The sequence below is a fragment of the Neophocaena asiaeorientalis genome, unplaced genomic scaffold, assembly GCF_003031525.2.
Source record: "Neophocaena asiaeorientalis asiaeorientalis breed wild unplaced genomic scaffold, Neophocaena_asiaeorientalis_V1.1 scaffold204, whole genome shotgun sequence".
NCBI lineage: Eukaryota > Metazoa > Chordata > Mammalia > Artiodactyla > Phocoenidae > Neophocaena > Neophocaena asiaeorientalis.
Genome location: NW_020173922.1, coordinates 4,472,597 through 4,491,258, shown reverse-complemented (window position 1 = coordinate 4,491,258; position 18,662 = coordinate 4,472,597). Strand labels below are relative to the sequence as shown.

Sequence of the window (18,662 nt, the reverse complement as noted above, 5' to 3'; positions counted from 1 at the left end):
AAAATAACATGCCTAGAGGACTGATTCTGCAGGTCTGGGATGTTGCTGAGAAAATTTTTGTAATGCTTCATAGGTAATTATGATGTACAGCCAGGTTAGGAAATCACTGCACAGTGAACAGAAGACAACTGCAAAAATTACTTCAGAGTCTAGGGATAAATTCCAGAGAACCATCTTGTAGAAGCAACTAGACAGATTGTCCATATGGAAAGAAAGTTTAACATTCCGACTTTAAATTATTTTATCTTAATTTTAGCAAAGGAATCATTAGGTTTTACTCTAGTACTGATGCTTAGTTATCAAAATTCGTGAAAAAACTTTTCACTACAAATAAACCATCAGCAATGAGACACTGAGAATAACTAAAAATATAAAAAGATTTGTGTTCCTTTTCTGCCAAGAGCATGTAAAAGTCCTTATCATAGTTCCAAATGGAGTTAGGGTAGCTCAATGAAAATCCTGGGTCAGGAAAAGAAATCTCAAATTTTATCTTTCAGAAAAAATTTGTAATTTCACCAAATATTTAAGACAATTAAAGAGCAAAACCTCTCCATCAAGCTACTTTTGCATAGGCAAGTCACATGAACATCCTGTGCACTCCCTTTTGAATTAATGCTTTAAGACATTTCCTAGGGCAACATAGTTATCATTATCTAAAAGCAGTGGCAAGAAGTCTGTTAGTAGTCTCAGGCTAGCTCCAGAGTGTTGCCAGAAGTCACTCCTTATCATAAGTAAGACCAGGAGGCCTCTGCTTCCATAGTAAGAAGCAGCAGAATTTCTGAAGGGGAAGAGATGTAGAACTCTTCTTAAACAGATGGTTGCTAGCTTTTCCACTTATGGGAGAGATGAGCTAGGTTTTAAAAAGATGAAAAAATAACTCTTTACCACAAGATCTTCCAGGGAAGAGCCATCACTGATAACAAGGTCATTAAATTGGTCTTGGATTTGGTCCATAGTTTGTGGGAGATCTCGAGCTGGAATAAACCACTCATGTTCCTCTTCTTCTTCCAGCATTTCTTGGAAACAGCGTTCAATAAATTCTTCTTCCCATAACTCCTCTTCTATCTGGATTTATAATAAATAAAAGGTAATTTATAGCATACTTGGTAAGATGAAATCACTAGAAAAGGCTTAAAGAATCTTGAACTAAACCATTTAAAAACATAATGTCATACCTTCCTCCTTTGCTTCTGTGCTAAGGAAAAAAAAATCTTTTCCATAAGACCTGGAAAGATCTGTTTAGGGTTTTGCTATGTCTTTACTTGTCACAGCAGAATATTCTTTTTTTCCACTGAGGGTGGCCGGGAAGAAGTAACAAAGAAGTGTTCTCATGGAGGAATGTGTATCAGAATTACCTATGATACTTCTAAAACTATACAAACCCTAAACCCACTCAAAAATGACTGGAAAAAAAAATCTTTGGGTAGGACTTCCCTGGTGGCACAGTGGTTAAGAATCCACCTGCCAATGCAGGGGACATGGGTTTGAGCCCTGGTCCGGGAAGATCCCATGTGCCATGGAGCAACTAAGCCTGTGTGCCACAACTACTAAGCCTGCACTCTAGAGCATGTGAGCCACAACTACTGAGCCCTCGCACCACAACTACTGACGTCCGCACACCTAGAGCCTGTGCTCCGCAACAGGAGAAGCCACCTCAATGAGGAGCCCGCGCACCGCAACAAAGAGTAGCCCCCGATCACCGCAACTAGAAAAAGCCCTCATGCAGCAACGAAGACCCAACACAGCCAAAATTTAAAAAAAAAAAATAAAATTATTTGGAGGGTAGGTTCAGCAACTAAACATTCTCACTGAAATAAGACTACATTGCTTTACTCTTGAATATATATAACTGGATATGGTGAAATCAAGCTGGCTACTAATTATCAAAGCCAGGATCAGAGAGAAACTAGATGAAAGGTAGAAACAGGTATCAGAAATATGGGAATAAAAGACACCTATCAATGTATGAGAGTTCTCTAAAAAAAACAGTGGTGTCAGATTTTGAGGCTGATCAGAATGAGAACCTTACATGAAAAACAGTACAATCTGTACCCCAGTACTTGTGCCTATTTGCTCCTGATTCCAGCTCTCTTGACTTTCACTGCAGTAGAACAATCTGACTGGTGTAAGGTAGTGGTTTCCAAACCTAATTGCTCACTGGAACCACCTGGGAGCTTTTAAAAAACACGTTTCCCAGGCTCCACCCTAAATCCTTCTGAATCAGAATCTCTGGGTGGGACCCCGAAAAAAGCTCCTTAGGTTATTTCAATGAGCAGTTAAACCTGGTAGTAATCAGCATCCAGCTAAAACAGGAGTGGTGGCACATAAATCCATGTATTTCATATATAAGGGACCAGGTGAAAAACGCATTTCAGGGAAAAGTACATTTATATTATATGACAGCTGTCATAGGCTACAATAAAAGAGCATGTTTATACACAAAACTAACTTGTCTGTTGAATTCCTCTTCATTTTCCATCCACATGTACTCTGCAAATGGATTGTCATCTTCATGAGAATGACCGTTAATAATCACATCTTCATTGATGATGCTTGGGCTAGTACTGCTGCGACTTGGATCTTTCATGGTTGGTGTTAGATACAGTTTTTAACCTTAAAAGAACAACAATACAGTTAATCTAGTCAGTCATTCTTTCAGTTCTTAGTGAGCATCTATTATTACCAGCCATCATGATTAGGTATTAGATGTACATGATATATTAATGCACATGATAAACACAGCAATTGGAAAGCTTTGTTTTTCTCCTAAATGATTTTAATGTTTAAGAAATAGCTGAGAATAGCCTAGATTCATCTAATGTTTTCTAATAACAGTAAACAAAGGCAATCAATTGCTTAAATGGAATCCCCAAACCATCCAATTTTTTTTTTTTTTTTTGGTGGACCATTTTTAACATCTTTATTGAATTTGTTACAATATTGCTTCTTTTTTTTTTATGTTTTGGCTTTTTGGCCATGAGGCATGTGGGATCTTAGCTCCCCAACCAGGGATCAAACCCTCACCCCCTGCATTGGAAGGCAAAGTCTTAACCACTGGACAACCAGGGAAGTCCCCCAGTTTTTTTTTAATTGGATATTCTGTGCTTTATAAAACAAGCATGGTTTGGAAGACTTAAGTCATCAAGAGACTTTATGAAAAGCAAATTCTACTTTTTAAAATTGTTATTAAAAAGTCCAGAGACTGGAAGTGAAAACTAACAAACTTTTAATAACTCCTATTTCCTTAGTTGCGAGGTATAGCTCTGGCTCTCTCGACTTCATAGCCCATTCTCTATTTGCTTTATCTTTGGGTCCATGTTGAGTTCCATGTCTGGATTTTCCCACTGTACAGTAAGAATCAGGCATCTAATCTCATACAATAGATCTGGTTTCTTATACTCTACTCAACAGGTGATAACATGATCTAGCTGACATGTTGCAGGCTAAAAGTTCGAAGCATAAAGTTTCAGATTCTACAATAGTCTACCAATTCACTGACTCTAAAATTGCTAAAAAATGGGTTTACATAAAGCAAGAGTCACTTGTACATAAATCCAAACATTAGTGCGACTTGTGCCAAAGGAAGGAAATAGCATACCTAATAGAGTTTAAAAAAAAAAAAAAAAAAAAACTTCTTCAGGCCTTCTTAAACTTATAATCAAATAAAATACTAAAACTAAAATCTCCTACTAGAAATAGTTTTTTTCTTTGGGTAAGGTTCAGGGAAAGACTTGCTCTAGGTATGTTGCCTGGCCCTTTACATTCATTTTATGTACTTATCCTTAGGAAAACCTAAGGATAATAAAACTTATAGCTGTTCATATAACATGAATTTAGTCTCTAAGCTGTGGTAGGGGGTCCTATCCTGGCACACATATGCATTTCCCCCAAGACTGAATACTAATGAGAACAGTCATCATGGTGGTAGCATTTTCAATTATTAGGAAGTCCTGAATTAAAAATTACTGAGAACTTCTGCCTTACTTATTCATTGTTGTATGTATATGAAAGAAAGGCAGAGACAGACTGAAATTTATGTGCTAGGCTGTGGGTAGAAAGAAAACATCATGTGGGTTAAGAAAGTGTAGCACTGTGAAAGCAGACATGACAGAAAACAGATGATGGATATCTTTGATATTTTTATTTATCATTAATCTTGGATTAAATAAACCCCCTTATTTTGATAACAAGTTTTGACTAGAGAGCAATCAGTTCCTCTAAAGATTACTTTTTTTTTTTTAGAAAATTACTCATTCTTATATGTCAAGGCTACCAAACATTTATATGCTCATCTTTAAACAAATTACATTTTAGATTAGACTCAAATATTATGAAAAGCAGGGGGTCAATTCTGCTTTGCAACTGGATGGAACTTTGTTTACTCTGCATATGAACTGATCATTAAACTATATTCAAAGACACCCCAATTTATAACAGCTTTACATTATTTTCCCAACATGTGTCCTATCCCAACTCGTGCCCATTAAATCCTACATTTCAGAAGACCACAGTAAGTGACTTATATCTTTAGTTAAAAACAGCAAATAAAAATCATGTTTAGCACAGAGTACAGGATATTCAAGTAGAATTGAATAGTTAAGTAGCAATTATACGTGTGAGACATGTACTAGAAATACTACTAACTTGTGTTTGAATGTGCTTCTGGTGACTAAAGTATTATCTATATATAAACGCAATTTTTTTAAAAGAAAAAAGTGTTCTCCATACATTTCACGAGCATAACAATGAAACAATGAAAAATCTGCATCAGCAAATTCTATAGTCTGAGAATCTCAAGGGACTCCCTCCCTGCTTGTTTGATGCCAACCAGTAACAAATAAAATATAAATAGTGCTTAGCCTAAAGGGCCCAATCCCTGCATTTGACACGTCTCTAGGTCAGCTTTTTGCCGATTATCACCTCATCAAACAACCCGTGGCTTTGGTATAGATCCCAGTGAAAGAGTATGAAGGACAGTAAATGAAATTTCGCTGTCAAGTAATATTTGGGAAACAAATCATAATTGGAACCAGTAAAAATCAACTGGAGCCTGGGCACTAATCTTAAACCTTAAGATAGCTGAGGAGGAACAACTGCTGACCAGATTTCTGATACAGCTAGCCAAGTGAAAAGCCAGAGGGGTAAGGATCATTTACTTTCATAATGCTGACAGACCTACAATTACTGAGTACAAGGTGTTCTAATATAAGGTATTGTATCAGATTTTAAATTTTCTTCTATGACCTGTTCTTGATCCTTCTTAGAGCACACTCTTTAGTCGTGTGTTTTGCTATTTTAAAAAATTGAGTATATAGTTCAAATACCATAAAATTTACAATTTTAAATTGGCATTTGTCAAAAGCAGTTAAAGGCAAATGTAGTAGCCAATGCCTGCAAAGAATAACAGTTGGGGCAAAAAGCCTTGGAGGAAAGGCTGGTGAAGGAGATGCTTTGGGAATAAAGGCTTTGAAAAGCTCCTGCATATTCTGGGAAACCTAAAAGGCCATGGGCATGCCCAGTGCTGGCAGCACGCTCAGAAAAGAACTAACAAGTCCCTACACTTTTCAGGCGTCAGGCTCTGCACATAAAACGAAGGTTAAGAAAGAGCTGTAAGCTGCCCAAGTGTTAAAGGTGTACCTCGGCATACACAAAAACCCATCTGCCAAGACTGGGAGAGCTTTATTTTTTGCTTAGGGGTATTAAAGGACATCTCTTGAAAATAACTAGCTGGGACTTCCCTGGTGGCACAGTGGTCAAGAATATGCCTGCCAATGCAGGGGACACGGGTTTGATCTCTGGTCCGGGAAGATCCCACTTGCCGCGGAGCAACTAAGCCTCTGCACCACAACTACTGAGCCTGTGCTCTAAAGCCTGCAAGCCACAACTACTGAAGCCTGCACACCTAGAGCCTGTGCTCCACAACAAGAGAAGCCACTGCAATGAGAAGCCTGCGCACCGCAATGAAGAATAGCCCCTGCTCGCTGCAACTAGAGAAAGCCTGCGTGCAGCAACAAAGACCCAATGCAGCCAAAACTAAATTAATTAAAAATAAATAAATTAAAAAAAAAGAACTAGCTGACAATTAAGCTAATGGGACAGACTTCAATGGCCACACAAAAAATAATACAAGCTTTTACAAAATTATTTCAGAAAGGTCACTAAACAAATAACAGAACAAGCAGAACAACCACCCTGGGGAGAGGGGAGAATATGATTTCCAGAGTTGCCATATAGTAGTCACAATGTTCAGTTTTCAACAAAAATTATAAGGCATGCAAAAAAATAAAATAGTATGGCCTATAAACAGGAAAAAAAGAAATTAATAGGAAGTGTCCCTGAGGAAGCCCAGACATTAGGCTTATTAGACTTTTAAATCAGGTGTTTTAAATGTCCAGAGAGCCAAAGGAAACCACGTACAAAGAACTAAAGGAAACCATAAAAATAGCAAATATCACCATCAAATAGCAAATATCAATAGAGACAAATTATAAAAAGAAGCCAAGTAGAAATTCTGGAGATGAAAAGTACAATAAATGAAAATTCTACTTGAGGGTTTATAGCAGATTTGAGCAGGGAAAGAATAAGCAAACTTGGTAAGTCAACTGAGATTATTCAGCCTGAGAAACGGAAAGAGAAAATAATGAAGAAAAATGAACAGAACCTCAGAGACCAGTAGGACACCGCTACATGTACCAACATATGCATAATGGGAGTCCCAGAAGGAGAAGAGAAAGAGTATTTGAAGAAATAATGGCCCCAAACTCCTCCAACTTGATGAAATCTATGTTAGTCTACACATCCAAGAAGCTCAACAAACTCCAAGCAGGATAAACTCAAAGCAAACCACACTGAGACACACTGTAATCAAGTTATTGAAAGTCAAAGAGAGCATCTTCAAAATAAGATTAATAGCTGATTTCACATCAGAAACCAGAGGCCAGAAGGCAGTAGGAAAACATATACAAAGTGACTAAAAAAAAAGACTAAGACATTCCCAGGTAAGTAAAAAACTGAGAGCTTATTCATCACCAATAGACCTGTCCTATAGGAAAACCTAATGTAAGTCCTTCACGTTGAAACAAAAGAATACTAGCATTAACTTGAATTCATCCAAAGAAATAAACAACAATGGTAACTACATAGGTAAATACAAAAGTCACTAATAATGTATGTTTTGCTTTTATAACTCTTTTTCTCTATATGAAACTAAATTGTTATTAGTTCATACTTGTTACAAACTAAGATGTTAGTTGTAATTCCCAGGGTAACCACTAGGAAAACCACCAAAAAAATATACAGTGAAAGGTGTATTGCTGGGGTGTATCATCATCCCATTCAGAGGCAGTCCCAAAGAAGCAGCTTCAAGACTCCAAGAGTCAATGAACTCAAATCTACATATATTAGTCTCTTGTGGCTGAGAAAAAGTTTTTCTCTAGAGCAAAACCAACCGAAACTAAAAGAGGAACTACTAGAAATACAACAGAAGCACCTAATTTGCTTGAGTGATGTCTGAGGGCACAATGTAGATAATAACTCGACAAATACAGTTTAAAAAAAAAAATCTGGTAATTAAACCATACCAATCTGTTGCTATCTTATCTTTGTTCATGCTTCAATCCAAACCACTTTAAAACTGGCAGAAATGAACTGAGAAATCCAGTAATTTCCCCGCAATTTTTTAATGTTCATATTTACTTCAAATGTTTATTATGCTTTAAAATCCTAAAATTATCTGAAAATGTAATTCAAATAATTTTTTAGCCTTACTCTCATAAAAGGATTTTAAAAATAACATAGTAATACTAACTCAGAACACGCTATATTAAATTACTAATATAAAATATCTAGTAGTTGTTAGACTACATATAGTTAAGATTTTCCTAAACAAAAATTACAAAATAGTAAAACAGCAATGTATCATCTTACAGTGTTTTCAATAATCATTTAAAAAATTTTGTACATAGTTAGGACATCTTGTTGAAAAAAGCATTAAAGTGAAAGAAATGTACATATACAAAGTACACCCTACTTAAAAAAAAAAGTTAGGGCTTCCCTGGTGGCTCAGTGGTTAAGAATCTGCCTGCCAATTCAGGGGACACGGGTTTCAGCCCTGGCCCAGGAGGATCCCACATGCTGCGGAGCAACTAAGCCCGTGCTCTAGAGCCTGTGTGCCTAGAGCCCATGCTCCGCAACAAGAGAAGCCACGACAATAAGCCGTGCACTGCAACGAAGAGGAGCCCCCACTCGCCACAACTAGAGAAAGCCCGCGCACAACAACGAAGACCCAACACAGCCAAAAAAAAAAAAAAGTTAAATGTACAAAACAGATCCTAAGTGTATGTAAGTTTTTTCCTTTTGATCTCCAATCCTACTCAGAGGTGATCAATGTTAACAGTTTAGTATGTGTCCTTTCGTATCTCTTTGCTTACAGAAACACACATAAAGGATTTATATATTTTACAGAATCATGCTAAATATATTACATGAAATATACTTACTAGTCAACATGTAGAAGTACACTTTACTTTTTTTTTTTTTTGCGGTATGCGGGCCTCTCACTGCTGTGGCCTCTCCCGTTGCGGAGCACAGACTCCGGACGCTCACGCTCAGCGGCCATGGCCCACGGGCCCAGCCGCCCCGCGGCATGCGGGATCTTCCCGGACCGGGGCACGAACCCGTGTCCCCTGCATCGGCAGGTGAACTCTCAACCACCGTGCCACCACGGAAGCCCCCCACTTTACTTTTTAATTGATACAGCACCAATTACTCAACAATTCCCCCTTTGATGCATTTACTTTGCCAGTTTTTTCATTACAAACAATCCTGCTTTGATCACCCTTGTACACATATCCTTTTCATATCTGAGCTTTCTGTGGGATACATTCTGGTAAGTGGGAATAACTGGGTCAAAGGCCGTGTGCACTTGTAGCTTTAAGAGAAGACAGATTATTTGCCAAAAATATTATGGTAATGTACATTCCTATAATACACTGAGCGCTCCCATTTCTCTGCATCCTCAACAGTTCTCTATATAAGCAACATAGCATTTTACTTTTGCAAACAGATGGGCTTAAAAAGAATCTGTTTTCCTCTACAGCTCCTGGGATATGCTTATCTTGCTTAGTAAGTCTTTTCCTACCTTGAGGTTATATTTCCTTTATTTTCTCTCAGTATTTTTATAGTTTCTTTTTTTTACATTTAGATCTTTAACTCGTGTGAGCATTTCTTTGAGTATGATGTGAAAGATCTATACTTTTCCATATGAACACATCATTCATTATTTAATGAAAGCTTGTTCCTGATGTTTATCATATTCAAATTCCCACTTACACGGTTTCTAGATTCTTTGTTCCATGATGGTGTATTGTATGTATACTGTTTTATCTCCAACTTTTATTTTGAAGAATTTTAAACTTACAGAAAAGTCATAATAATAGTACAATGAACATCTGTACCTTTCATCTAGATTCATCAACTGTTAACATTTTGCCACAGTTGTTTTCTCTATACAATTTTTTTTGCTTAACCATCTGATAAGTTGCAGACATTATGACCTTTCATTCTCAAATATTTCAGCACAGTATTTTACTCTTCTGATTACAGGAGCCTTTCAGTAAGTTTAAATACGTAGTAGCACAACTCCCGTCTCAACTTTCTTTGGGGGGGGAAATCTTGCACTTTTATTCTTCATACGAACTTTAGAATAATTTTTCCATAGGAGTCTGACTGGAATTTTACTAAAAATTTGCAGCTTAGGGCTTCCCTGGTGGCGCAGTGGTTGAGAGTCCGCCTGCCGATGCAGGGGACACGGGTTCGTGCCCCGGTCCGGGAAGATCCCACATGCCGCGGAGCGGCTGGGCCCGTGAGCCATGGCCGCTGAGCCTGCGCGTCCGGAGCCTGTGCTCCGCAACGGGAGAGGCCACAACCGTGAGAGGCCCGCGTACCGCAATAAATAAATAAATAAATAAAATAAATGAATCAGGACTTCTTTTTACCAATAATGGTGGGCTAGATTATTTGGACCAGTCTTCCCATTGAAAACTGAAAGTGTTGGATGCCACAGTCTTAAAGAAACACTTAAAAGCACTAAAGTGTTGAAGAGTAAGTAAAGTGGGAATTCAGAGAGCAAAGTGGAACTTTTAAACACTGAAGCTGCCTTCGCACTGAGGAAACTTTTGCCCATTAGCCTTCTTTGGGTTGACCCTGGATGCTTCATGCGGCAAAAGGCATAAAGGTCAAGGTGGAAAACTGAAGAGAAGATCCTCCCCACTCTAAGCTGGGACCCTAAAGGGCTATAGGCTCAGGGTAAGGGTGAACCAAAAGCAACTCCCACTCCCCACCAAGCAAATCAAAAGGAAAAGGTGGAAAGGAACACAGACACTGTGACTGTGGTTGGCCCTCCTGTGGATAGGAGGAATAAATTCATGACCTGGGAGGTCCAGAACATCCCAAGTCATGAAATGAGTATGAAGTTGTCCTGACTTGGTAGTGTCTCTAGTGCCAGTGCCTGGCGAAAGCAAATGTAAAACTCCTTGGGAGGAAGGCATCTTCATGCTAGGACTTAAGGACCTCCAAAAATGATTTTTCAAGGCCAATGAAGAGTTCAAAGTGAAAGATAACTAAATCCAGAAGGAAAAGCAAGATACAACACGCAAGAATCAGTGCAATTTATAGAAAGCATAACCAGACCCATGTGGCAGATGACAAAAATGATCATTACATATCAAGCTTGAAAATATCTTCAGAAAGCAGCAAAATATAAAAAGTGCGTAGTAGATTTGGAAAAGAGCCAAATAAAACTTCTAGATATACAGAAATCAACATAAACAAAAATGTAATAAGTCTTGCAGCAGATTAGATACAATAGAATTGGAAAACAAAAGAAAGTATCCAGAAAACAGCAAAAAGATAAAAAGATAGAAAATACAAAAGAGGGTTCAAACAATGTAGAGGGCAGAGTGACAACTATCGAATTCCTGAAGAAGAAAAGAAGAAACATAGGGCAGAGGCAGGATCTGAATATTGCATATTTGATGAAAGCAATCAACCAACATGTTTAAGGAGCCCAAGAATCTCAAAGTAAGATAAATAAAAAGCAAGATATATCAAACTGCAGAATATCAAAGAGAATTCTAAAACCCAAAAAGACATTATTTTCAAAAAAGAATGAGAAAAACCAGCTGCTTTTCAACAATAATGAAAAGCAAAAGACCACACTGAAAGAAAATAACTGCAAACCCAGATTGCTAGAACTCTACAGAAAATAGTTTTCAAACAAATGAACCAGAAACTTCCCATCCTTATATTAAGGAATCATTTGAATAACAAGAATTATGGGATCCCTGAAGACAAATGAATCAAAAATTATAAGGGCTTGGTACTTTTTAAACTAGTACATTATTAACAACCTTTAATTTTGTTTTTTTTGTTTTGATTTGTCTATTCAGGTTTTCTACCTCTCTGGTTAACTATGGTCATTTTTATTTCACTAAAATTTTATTTCTCCATAATTTCAATTTTGTTATAATAGAAACTATTTAATTTCTCCTATTTCATAGCTAATTTGACTATGCTCCTCTTTTCCTCGATTAGGCCTACCAGGGATCTATCGTAGGAAAAAAAAATTCCAACTTTGCAATTTGCAGAACAGCAAGTGTAATAAACTCTTCATATATATAAAAGAAAGGTGTGTGTTCACAATTTGCAAATGCATAGAATCTCTAGAAAGACAGAAAACAAACTGAGAAGGAAATTGTATCTGATAAGGGAACTACATCTAGAATATATAAAAAACTATTACAACTCAATAATAAAAGGACAACCAACCAATTTAAGATTTTTTTTGAGGTGGACCATTTTTTAAAGTCTTTATTGAATTTGTTACAATATCGCTTCTGTTCTATGTTTTGGTTTTTTGGCCAGGAGGCATGTGGGATCTTAGCTCCCTAACCAGGGATCGAACTCGCACTCGCCCCCCCCCCGCCCCCCCACCATTGGAAGGTGAAGTCTGAACCACTGGACCGCCAGGGAAGTCCCCAAAACAACCAATTAAAAAATGCGCAAAGGATCTGAATAGACAGTTCTCCAAAGGCCAATAAACACATGAAAAGATGCTCAACATCCTTAACCTTCAGGGAAAATGCAAATCAAAACCACGAGATACCACTTTATATTAGTGAAAATGTGGAGAAATGGAATGCTCATTCACTGCCAGTGGGAATGTTAAAATGGTGCAGCTGCTCTGGAAAACAGTCTGGCAGTTCCCCAAAAGATTAAACACGGAATTACCTTATAACTCAGCAATTCCACTCCTAAGTATATACCCAAGAGAAAAAAAAATATGTCTACATAAAAACTTATACACACAAATGTTCATAGAAATATTATTCTTAATAGCCAAAAAGTGGATAAAACCCAAAGGTCCACCACTTGATAAATGGATGAATACTGAAAATATGCTAAATGAAAGAAGCTAGTCACCAAGGAACACATATTGTATGACAGACGATGGGAACAAGATTTCTTTTTGGGGTAATGAAAATGTTCTAAAATTGACTGTGGTGATCGATGCACAACTCTGGCAATATACTAAAAACTACTCTACTATACACTTCAAATGGATGAATTGCATGGTATGTGAACTATAGGTCAGTAAGAGCTGCTAAAAACAAAACTGAGAATACTGGTTACCTTGTAGGGAGGAGAACTAGATGGCTAAGGATATTTTTTATATCTTTTTTTGGGAATGGATTACCTATTTAAAAATTCAACTTTAATAAACAAAACTCCTGCTTTTGGTTTTATTGATCGTTTCTAATTTTTTGTTTATTTTATTTTATTTTATTTTTTGTTTATTTTATTAATTTTACTTTTCTCACATTATTTTTCCCTTCCTTTTTACATAACTTCAATTTGTTGCTCTGTTTTTCAAGTTGACAAATGTTTATTTTCAAGCTTTCACAAATAAAAATTTTATATCTATGAATTTTCCCTAGAAATTTTAATATAGAATACAGTTACCAACTTTAGGTAACTACAAATTATTTAATTTATAATAAGCCAGAGATTATTCAGAAGAATGTTCTTAATTTCCAAGTGGTTAAGGTTCTTTTGGTTACCTTTTGATGCCTGATTTCTAGTTTTATTATGTTATAAAATGCAGCCAGAAAACCTTCACTTTTGGGAATTTATTACAGTTTTGTTTGCAGGCAACTAATGATTTTTGCAAAATGTTCCTTGGGCCTAAAGAGAAAAATGTGTGACTTCCATTTCTTTACTTTTCTGTCAATTTTTAAAACTTAAGTATAGTTGATTTACAACGTTGTACCAATCTCTGCTGTACAGCAAAGTGACTCAGTTATACACATACACATTCTTTTTTTACATTCTTTTCCATTATGGTTTCACATATATTGAATATAGTTCCCTGTGCTATACACTAGGACCTTGTTGTTGTGATTTCTATTTCTTACCTAAAAAAATGATGCATATATATTAGGCTAATCTTTTTTTTCTTTCTTTTTTTTAAACTTTACCTGTTAAATTCTGAAAGCGATATATTCAAGTCCTGTACTATAACAGCTAGATTACTTGACCCAGTCTGAGGATCTGTCTCACAGGGAATTAACATTTTTGGTAACTGATGCTTGGTATTGTCTTTCATCGTAACTTCATATTTAGCTTTCTTATAGCATCTTTTTACATTCTATTCCTGTAACGTTTACTTTACTATTTTAAGCAGATTTTTAAAAAAATACTTGATTTATTTTCTGTAACTTACAAACTACTGTGGAATTTCCGTTGGCTTTTCCCCCCCAGTTTTGAGATATAACTGACATGCAGCACTGTAGAAGTTTAAAGTGTACAGCACAATGATTTGACTTATATCTATTGTGAAATTAGTTTGAACAGTTTCCTATCAATTAAAAAAATACTCTATACACCCTCAAACCAACTCAAGACATTTAGAATGCTTTATCTTCTTCAATATATCCAACCCAATCCCTGCTCCCAGACAAAGCAAGACCTTTAGGATGATTTTACTTACCCACTTCCTCTCCCCACCCCATATCCTGAGTTTTGTAGAAATAATTTAGCACTGTTAGATCTACACTATTAGGTATTCCCTTATATATATAATCATATATATATATGATATATATATATATAAAATCATCTTCCGCTAACTTGACACCTTTATTTTGCCTTAATATTTCTTCAAAAGGTTACCTGAGGATATAAATTTCTAAGCTACTTCATGTCTGAAACTGTCTTTTGCTTTCATATTTGAACAGTAGTATTAAGTGCGACAGATTTAGACTTGTCCTTTCTATCAATAACCTATGACTATTCCAACTTCCACTATTGTAGAAAATGAATTTTCTTTCTTTTGTAAACATGCTGTTTACATCACGCCTGATATGAGAGCCTAACACCTAAACTCAGAGATTTTGCCAGATTCTGGTTAGGTGAGAGCTGTTTTTTCTGATGCCTGGCACTTTAAATCTACAAACTCTTTACTTCAGCTGTTTGTTCCCTTCTGAAATGCCTCTTACACATACTGGTTTCCAGCAGTGTCCATCCTTTCATAGTCCCTACAAAATTTTTTTTTTTTTTTTTTTTTTTTTTTTGCGGTACGTGGGCCTCTCACTGCTGTGGCCTCTCCCGCCGCGGAGCACAGGCTCCGGACGCGCAGGCCCAGCGGCCATGGCTCACGGGCCCAGCCGCTCCGCGGCATGTGGGATCTTCCCAGACCAGGGCACGAACCTGCGTCCCCTGCATCGGCAGGTGGACTCGCAACCACTGCGCCACCAGGGAAGCCCCAAAATTTTAAAATATGGAAATCTTTTAAGTTTTAGAAAGTCTCCCCCTACTCTCTTAAGAATTCTCATTAAACACTTCATGATACATGTAAATCAAATCATTATGCTGTATACCTTAAACTTATACAGTGCTATATTTCAATTATATCTCAATAAAACTGTAATAAAAAAATAAAAACATTAACTCTTCAAAAAAAATTCTCATTAAAATTCAAACAGGATTCTCTTTCTGCTTCTTTCATTAAACTGACTCCACAGGGAATTCCCTGGTGATCCAGTGGTTAGGATTCCGGGGTTCCACTGCTGGGGGCCTGGGTTTGATCCCTGGTCAGGGAACTAAGATCCCACAAGCCGTGGCAAGGCCAAAAAAACCCAAAACCCCCAAAAATAAAAAAACCGACCCGACAGACATAACACCTTTTCTTATTCCACTGGACTCTACTTTGAACTACAGTAGACTCCTTAACCTTATTTGTACACATATATATTATATACATATGTATTTTAATTAGAGAAGATAAAGAAATTTCTGCATCAGCCTCTGTATTTAATTCAGAAGTCTGTGAGCAGCGCTGAATATTTTGCTTTAATGTTTGGCAGTATAAAGGAACGATTAAAAGCATGGGCTCTGGGATTTCCCTGCTGGTGCAGTAGTTAACAATCCACCTGCCAATGCAGGGGACACAGGTTCAATCCCGGGTCCAGGAAGATCCCACATGCCGCGGAGCAACTAAGCCCGTGCGCCACAACTACTGAGCCTGCGGTCTAGAGCCTGTGTGCCACAACTACTGCACCTGTGTACCTAGAGCCTGTGCTCTGCAACAAGAGAAGCCACTGCAATGAGAAGCCTGCGCACCACAATGGAAGAGTAGTCCCCTCTCACCGCAACTAGAGAAAGCCCGCGCGCAACAACGAAGATCCAACGCAACCAAAAATAAACAAATAAAAATAAAAGTAAAAATTAAAAAAACAAAAAAGGGGCTCTGGAACCAGGCTACCTTTCTAGCCATGTGATGATGGGCAAGTTATTTAACCTCTCTGTGCTTCAGGTTCCCCATCTGTACCTAGGCAGACAGCCTGGCACATAATAGTATTATTAAACACTTAGAGCAAATATAAATTTGTATAAATAAAAATAATAGGTCCAAACATCTGTAGGAGTGAAACAATGTCACAGAAAAGTCCCAGAGAGTATAACCCTAATCTCAACTGTAGTGTAACCAGGGTGATCAGGTCAGAGTAAGGATGGCTCAACACTGCTGATAAAAGCTCAAAGCACATCAGAAATACCATCCTTATTTATAAAAACTGATACAAAAAATAAAAAGCAAAGGCAATTCAAATAAACCCACACTATCCAATGTGGTAGCCACCAGGTACATGTGGCTATTTAAATTTAATTTTAATTCAATACAATTAAAATTTTAGTTCTTCAGTTGCACTTGCTACATTTCAGGTGCTCAACAGACGTGTGCTCAGTAGCTATCTTACTGGACAGCACCACTCTAAACGATGAAGACATTAAGAAAAAAGACTGAGTTATTGGAACTGAACCTCAGGCTGTAACATATACAAACTATTAATGCATCTGTGCAACAGGGTGATCCAGATCACAAAGACGACAACTTGGACAACTTTAACCTTGCATTGGATTCAAGTCCCAGATATGCCACTAACCACCTAGAGTACCTTGGATATGCTACTAAATCCCAGGCAACACACTATAGTGGTTAAGAGCACATAATCTCTGGAGTATTTGGATTTGAATTCCAGCTTTTATTAGCTATGCAACACTGGGCAAGTTACTTCACATTTCTCATTTATAATCTTCATTTTACAGTAGTACTTACTGCCTACAGACATTAAAGATTAAATACTTGTAAAAGCACTTCGAACAATGCCTGGCATTACTAAGTGCTATGGAAATATGTGCCTAATAAAATAATCTCTCAAGTTTCTATTTTCCTGATTTCAAAATGGGCAGGATAAAACTTACTCTGCCTAGGGCTTCCCTGGTGGCACAGTGGTTAAGAATCCGCCTGCCAATGAAGGGGACAGGGATTCAAGCCCTGGTCCGGGAATATCCCACATGCTGTGAAACAACTAAGCCCGTGAGCCACAACTACTGAGCCCACATGCCACAACTACTGAAGCCTGCACAGCGCAACAAAGAGTAGCCTCCACTCGTGGCAACTAGAGAAAGCCCGCGCACAGCAACGAAGACCCAACACAGACAAAAATAAATAAATATTTTATAATTTGTATTAAAAAAAAAAAACTTACCCTGCCTATTTCACAGGTTAATAATAAATATGAAACTCACTTAGCTCCCATCCCTGAAAGAAACAGATAAGGAGGATATACTTTTGGGGGGGGGGGTTACCTATCTTTTTATCATAGACACTTACTTGTGAGAAAAAGTAAGTTCTGTTCAAGTTCACAATTAACAAGTAATATAAACAGACTAATTTGCCCCAACTATCTTCTCACAAACCGGAAACAGAAGCACAAAACAGCAAACACTAGGAATCTCACTAAAAACCCTGAGAGACCCTTATTTGCAAACATAACCTGCAGCCCACGAAATTTCAAAGGCAAACCAACACCCGACCAACTGCTCAAAGGCAAATTGTGACAAATTATGCTATCAGGTTAACAAGATTAACCAGCACATGCAAAGTGGGAATTTGTCTTCTGTTGAAATGTCAAAAGCTGTCAGCTGTTAGACCTCATCCCACGGCATACTGGAAGCCAAATTCTTTCTAGAGTTTGCGGTTTCTGTGAGATGATGGGGTTGCAAAATCAGGGAAAATAAGACAACAAAAAGAAGCAGAAAAGGCCACCTTTTGCAGTTACTAGAGAATACCATTGCTGACTGCTTCAACAATGTTTTGAAACAAACAACTTTACCACAAGCCATATATTTTTGATGGTGGGAGAGAATAAGCACAGTAGTAGAAATTAAAAAGTGAGATAACCAAAACCAAAAGAATGTGAATTGGATGGGTTCATCTGGTTCAAAACAGTCCTGGAGTAGGAGCTGCCAGTACTCCAAAGGCCCTCCTATCCCGAGCACGGAATACAATGTAACTAAAAATAAGGGTCAGGGGAAGGCGAAGAAACCGGAGAAAGGGGATCATCAGAAAGGTACAGGCTCATGGACGGTTACAGAATGCTCCCCTAGGACTATCGCCAGCCCGCCAGTCCCTCCGCCCCTTTCTCTTCCCCCACCCAAGCTTCTGGAGGAGCGCGCAAGCGCAGCAAGTAGGGGCTGCGCGTGGCGACGCGCAGGCGTGAAGTGGGGAGAAACAATGAGCTTTGTTGCCGAGGCGGCAGTGGGGGGCAGGGGAAAAGGGTATCGGAGGGTGGGTGAAGCGATTGGAGAGAGGGGGAGCACGCGAGAAAGTGCTATCCCGGCAACCCTCGCGCGCCACCGAGGACCCGGATAGAGAGCTGCGAGATCCAAACCATAATAATGACAATGAGAAAAAAGCGACGGCCATTTCTCAGAGAAGAAAGAGACTAAGTCGTCCAAGATCATTCCTCAGACTCGGCTGGAAGAGGCAAGGAACAATGGGGGCCATACAGGCTTGGTAGCCAACAACCCAGGGGACCCTCTAGGCCCCTCAGCCGTCGCCGAGGTGCTGCCCCTCCACCGCCGGGCCGCCGCACCCTTCTCGCCGCTCCGCCCGAGAGAACCCCTCACCCAGTGCACGGCAGCGGGGACGGCAGCCAACGAATCCGGTCGGCCTCCGCGGATCTCCACAGGCAGCGCCGCTACCCCGCTCGACGCGCGCTTCGCCCGCCGCCTCCCTTCTCTAGTCCAAACAAACACCCCAG

The 18,662-nt window shown here is 38.4% G+C and overlaps 1 protein-coding gene across 1 annotated transcript in view; it reads right to left on the bottom strand.

Moving 5' to 3' along the window:
- Window positions 1-18,662, bottom strand: part of PAIP2 (poly(A) binding protein interacting protein 2) — a 21,064-nt gene extending 2,402 nt beyond the window's left edge. The window contains exons 1-3 of the mRNA XM_024752211.1: window positions 18,529-18,662; window positions 2,450-2,613; window positions 886-1,065 (exon numbers count right to left, since the gene is read on the bottom strand). Of these exons, the coding sequence (XP_024607979.1) occupies window positions 886-1,065; window positions 2,450-2,587 (318 nt within the window). The 5' untranslated portion in view covers window positions 2,588-2,613; window positions 18,529-18,662. The remainder of the gene's footprint in view (window positions 1-885; window positions 1,066-2,449; window positions 2,614-18,528) is intronic.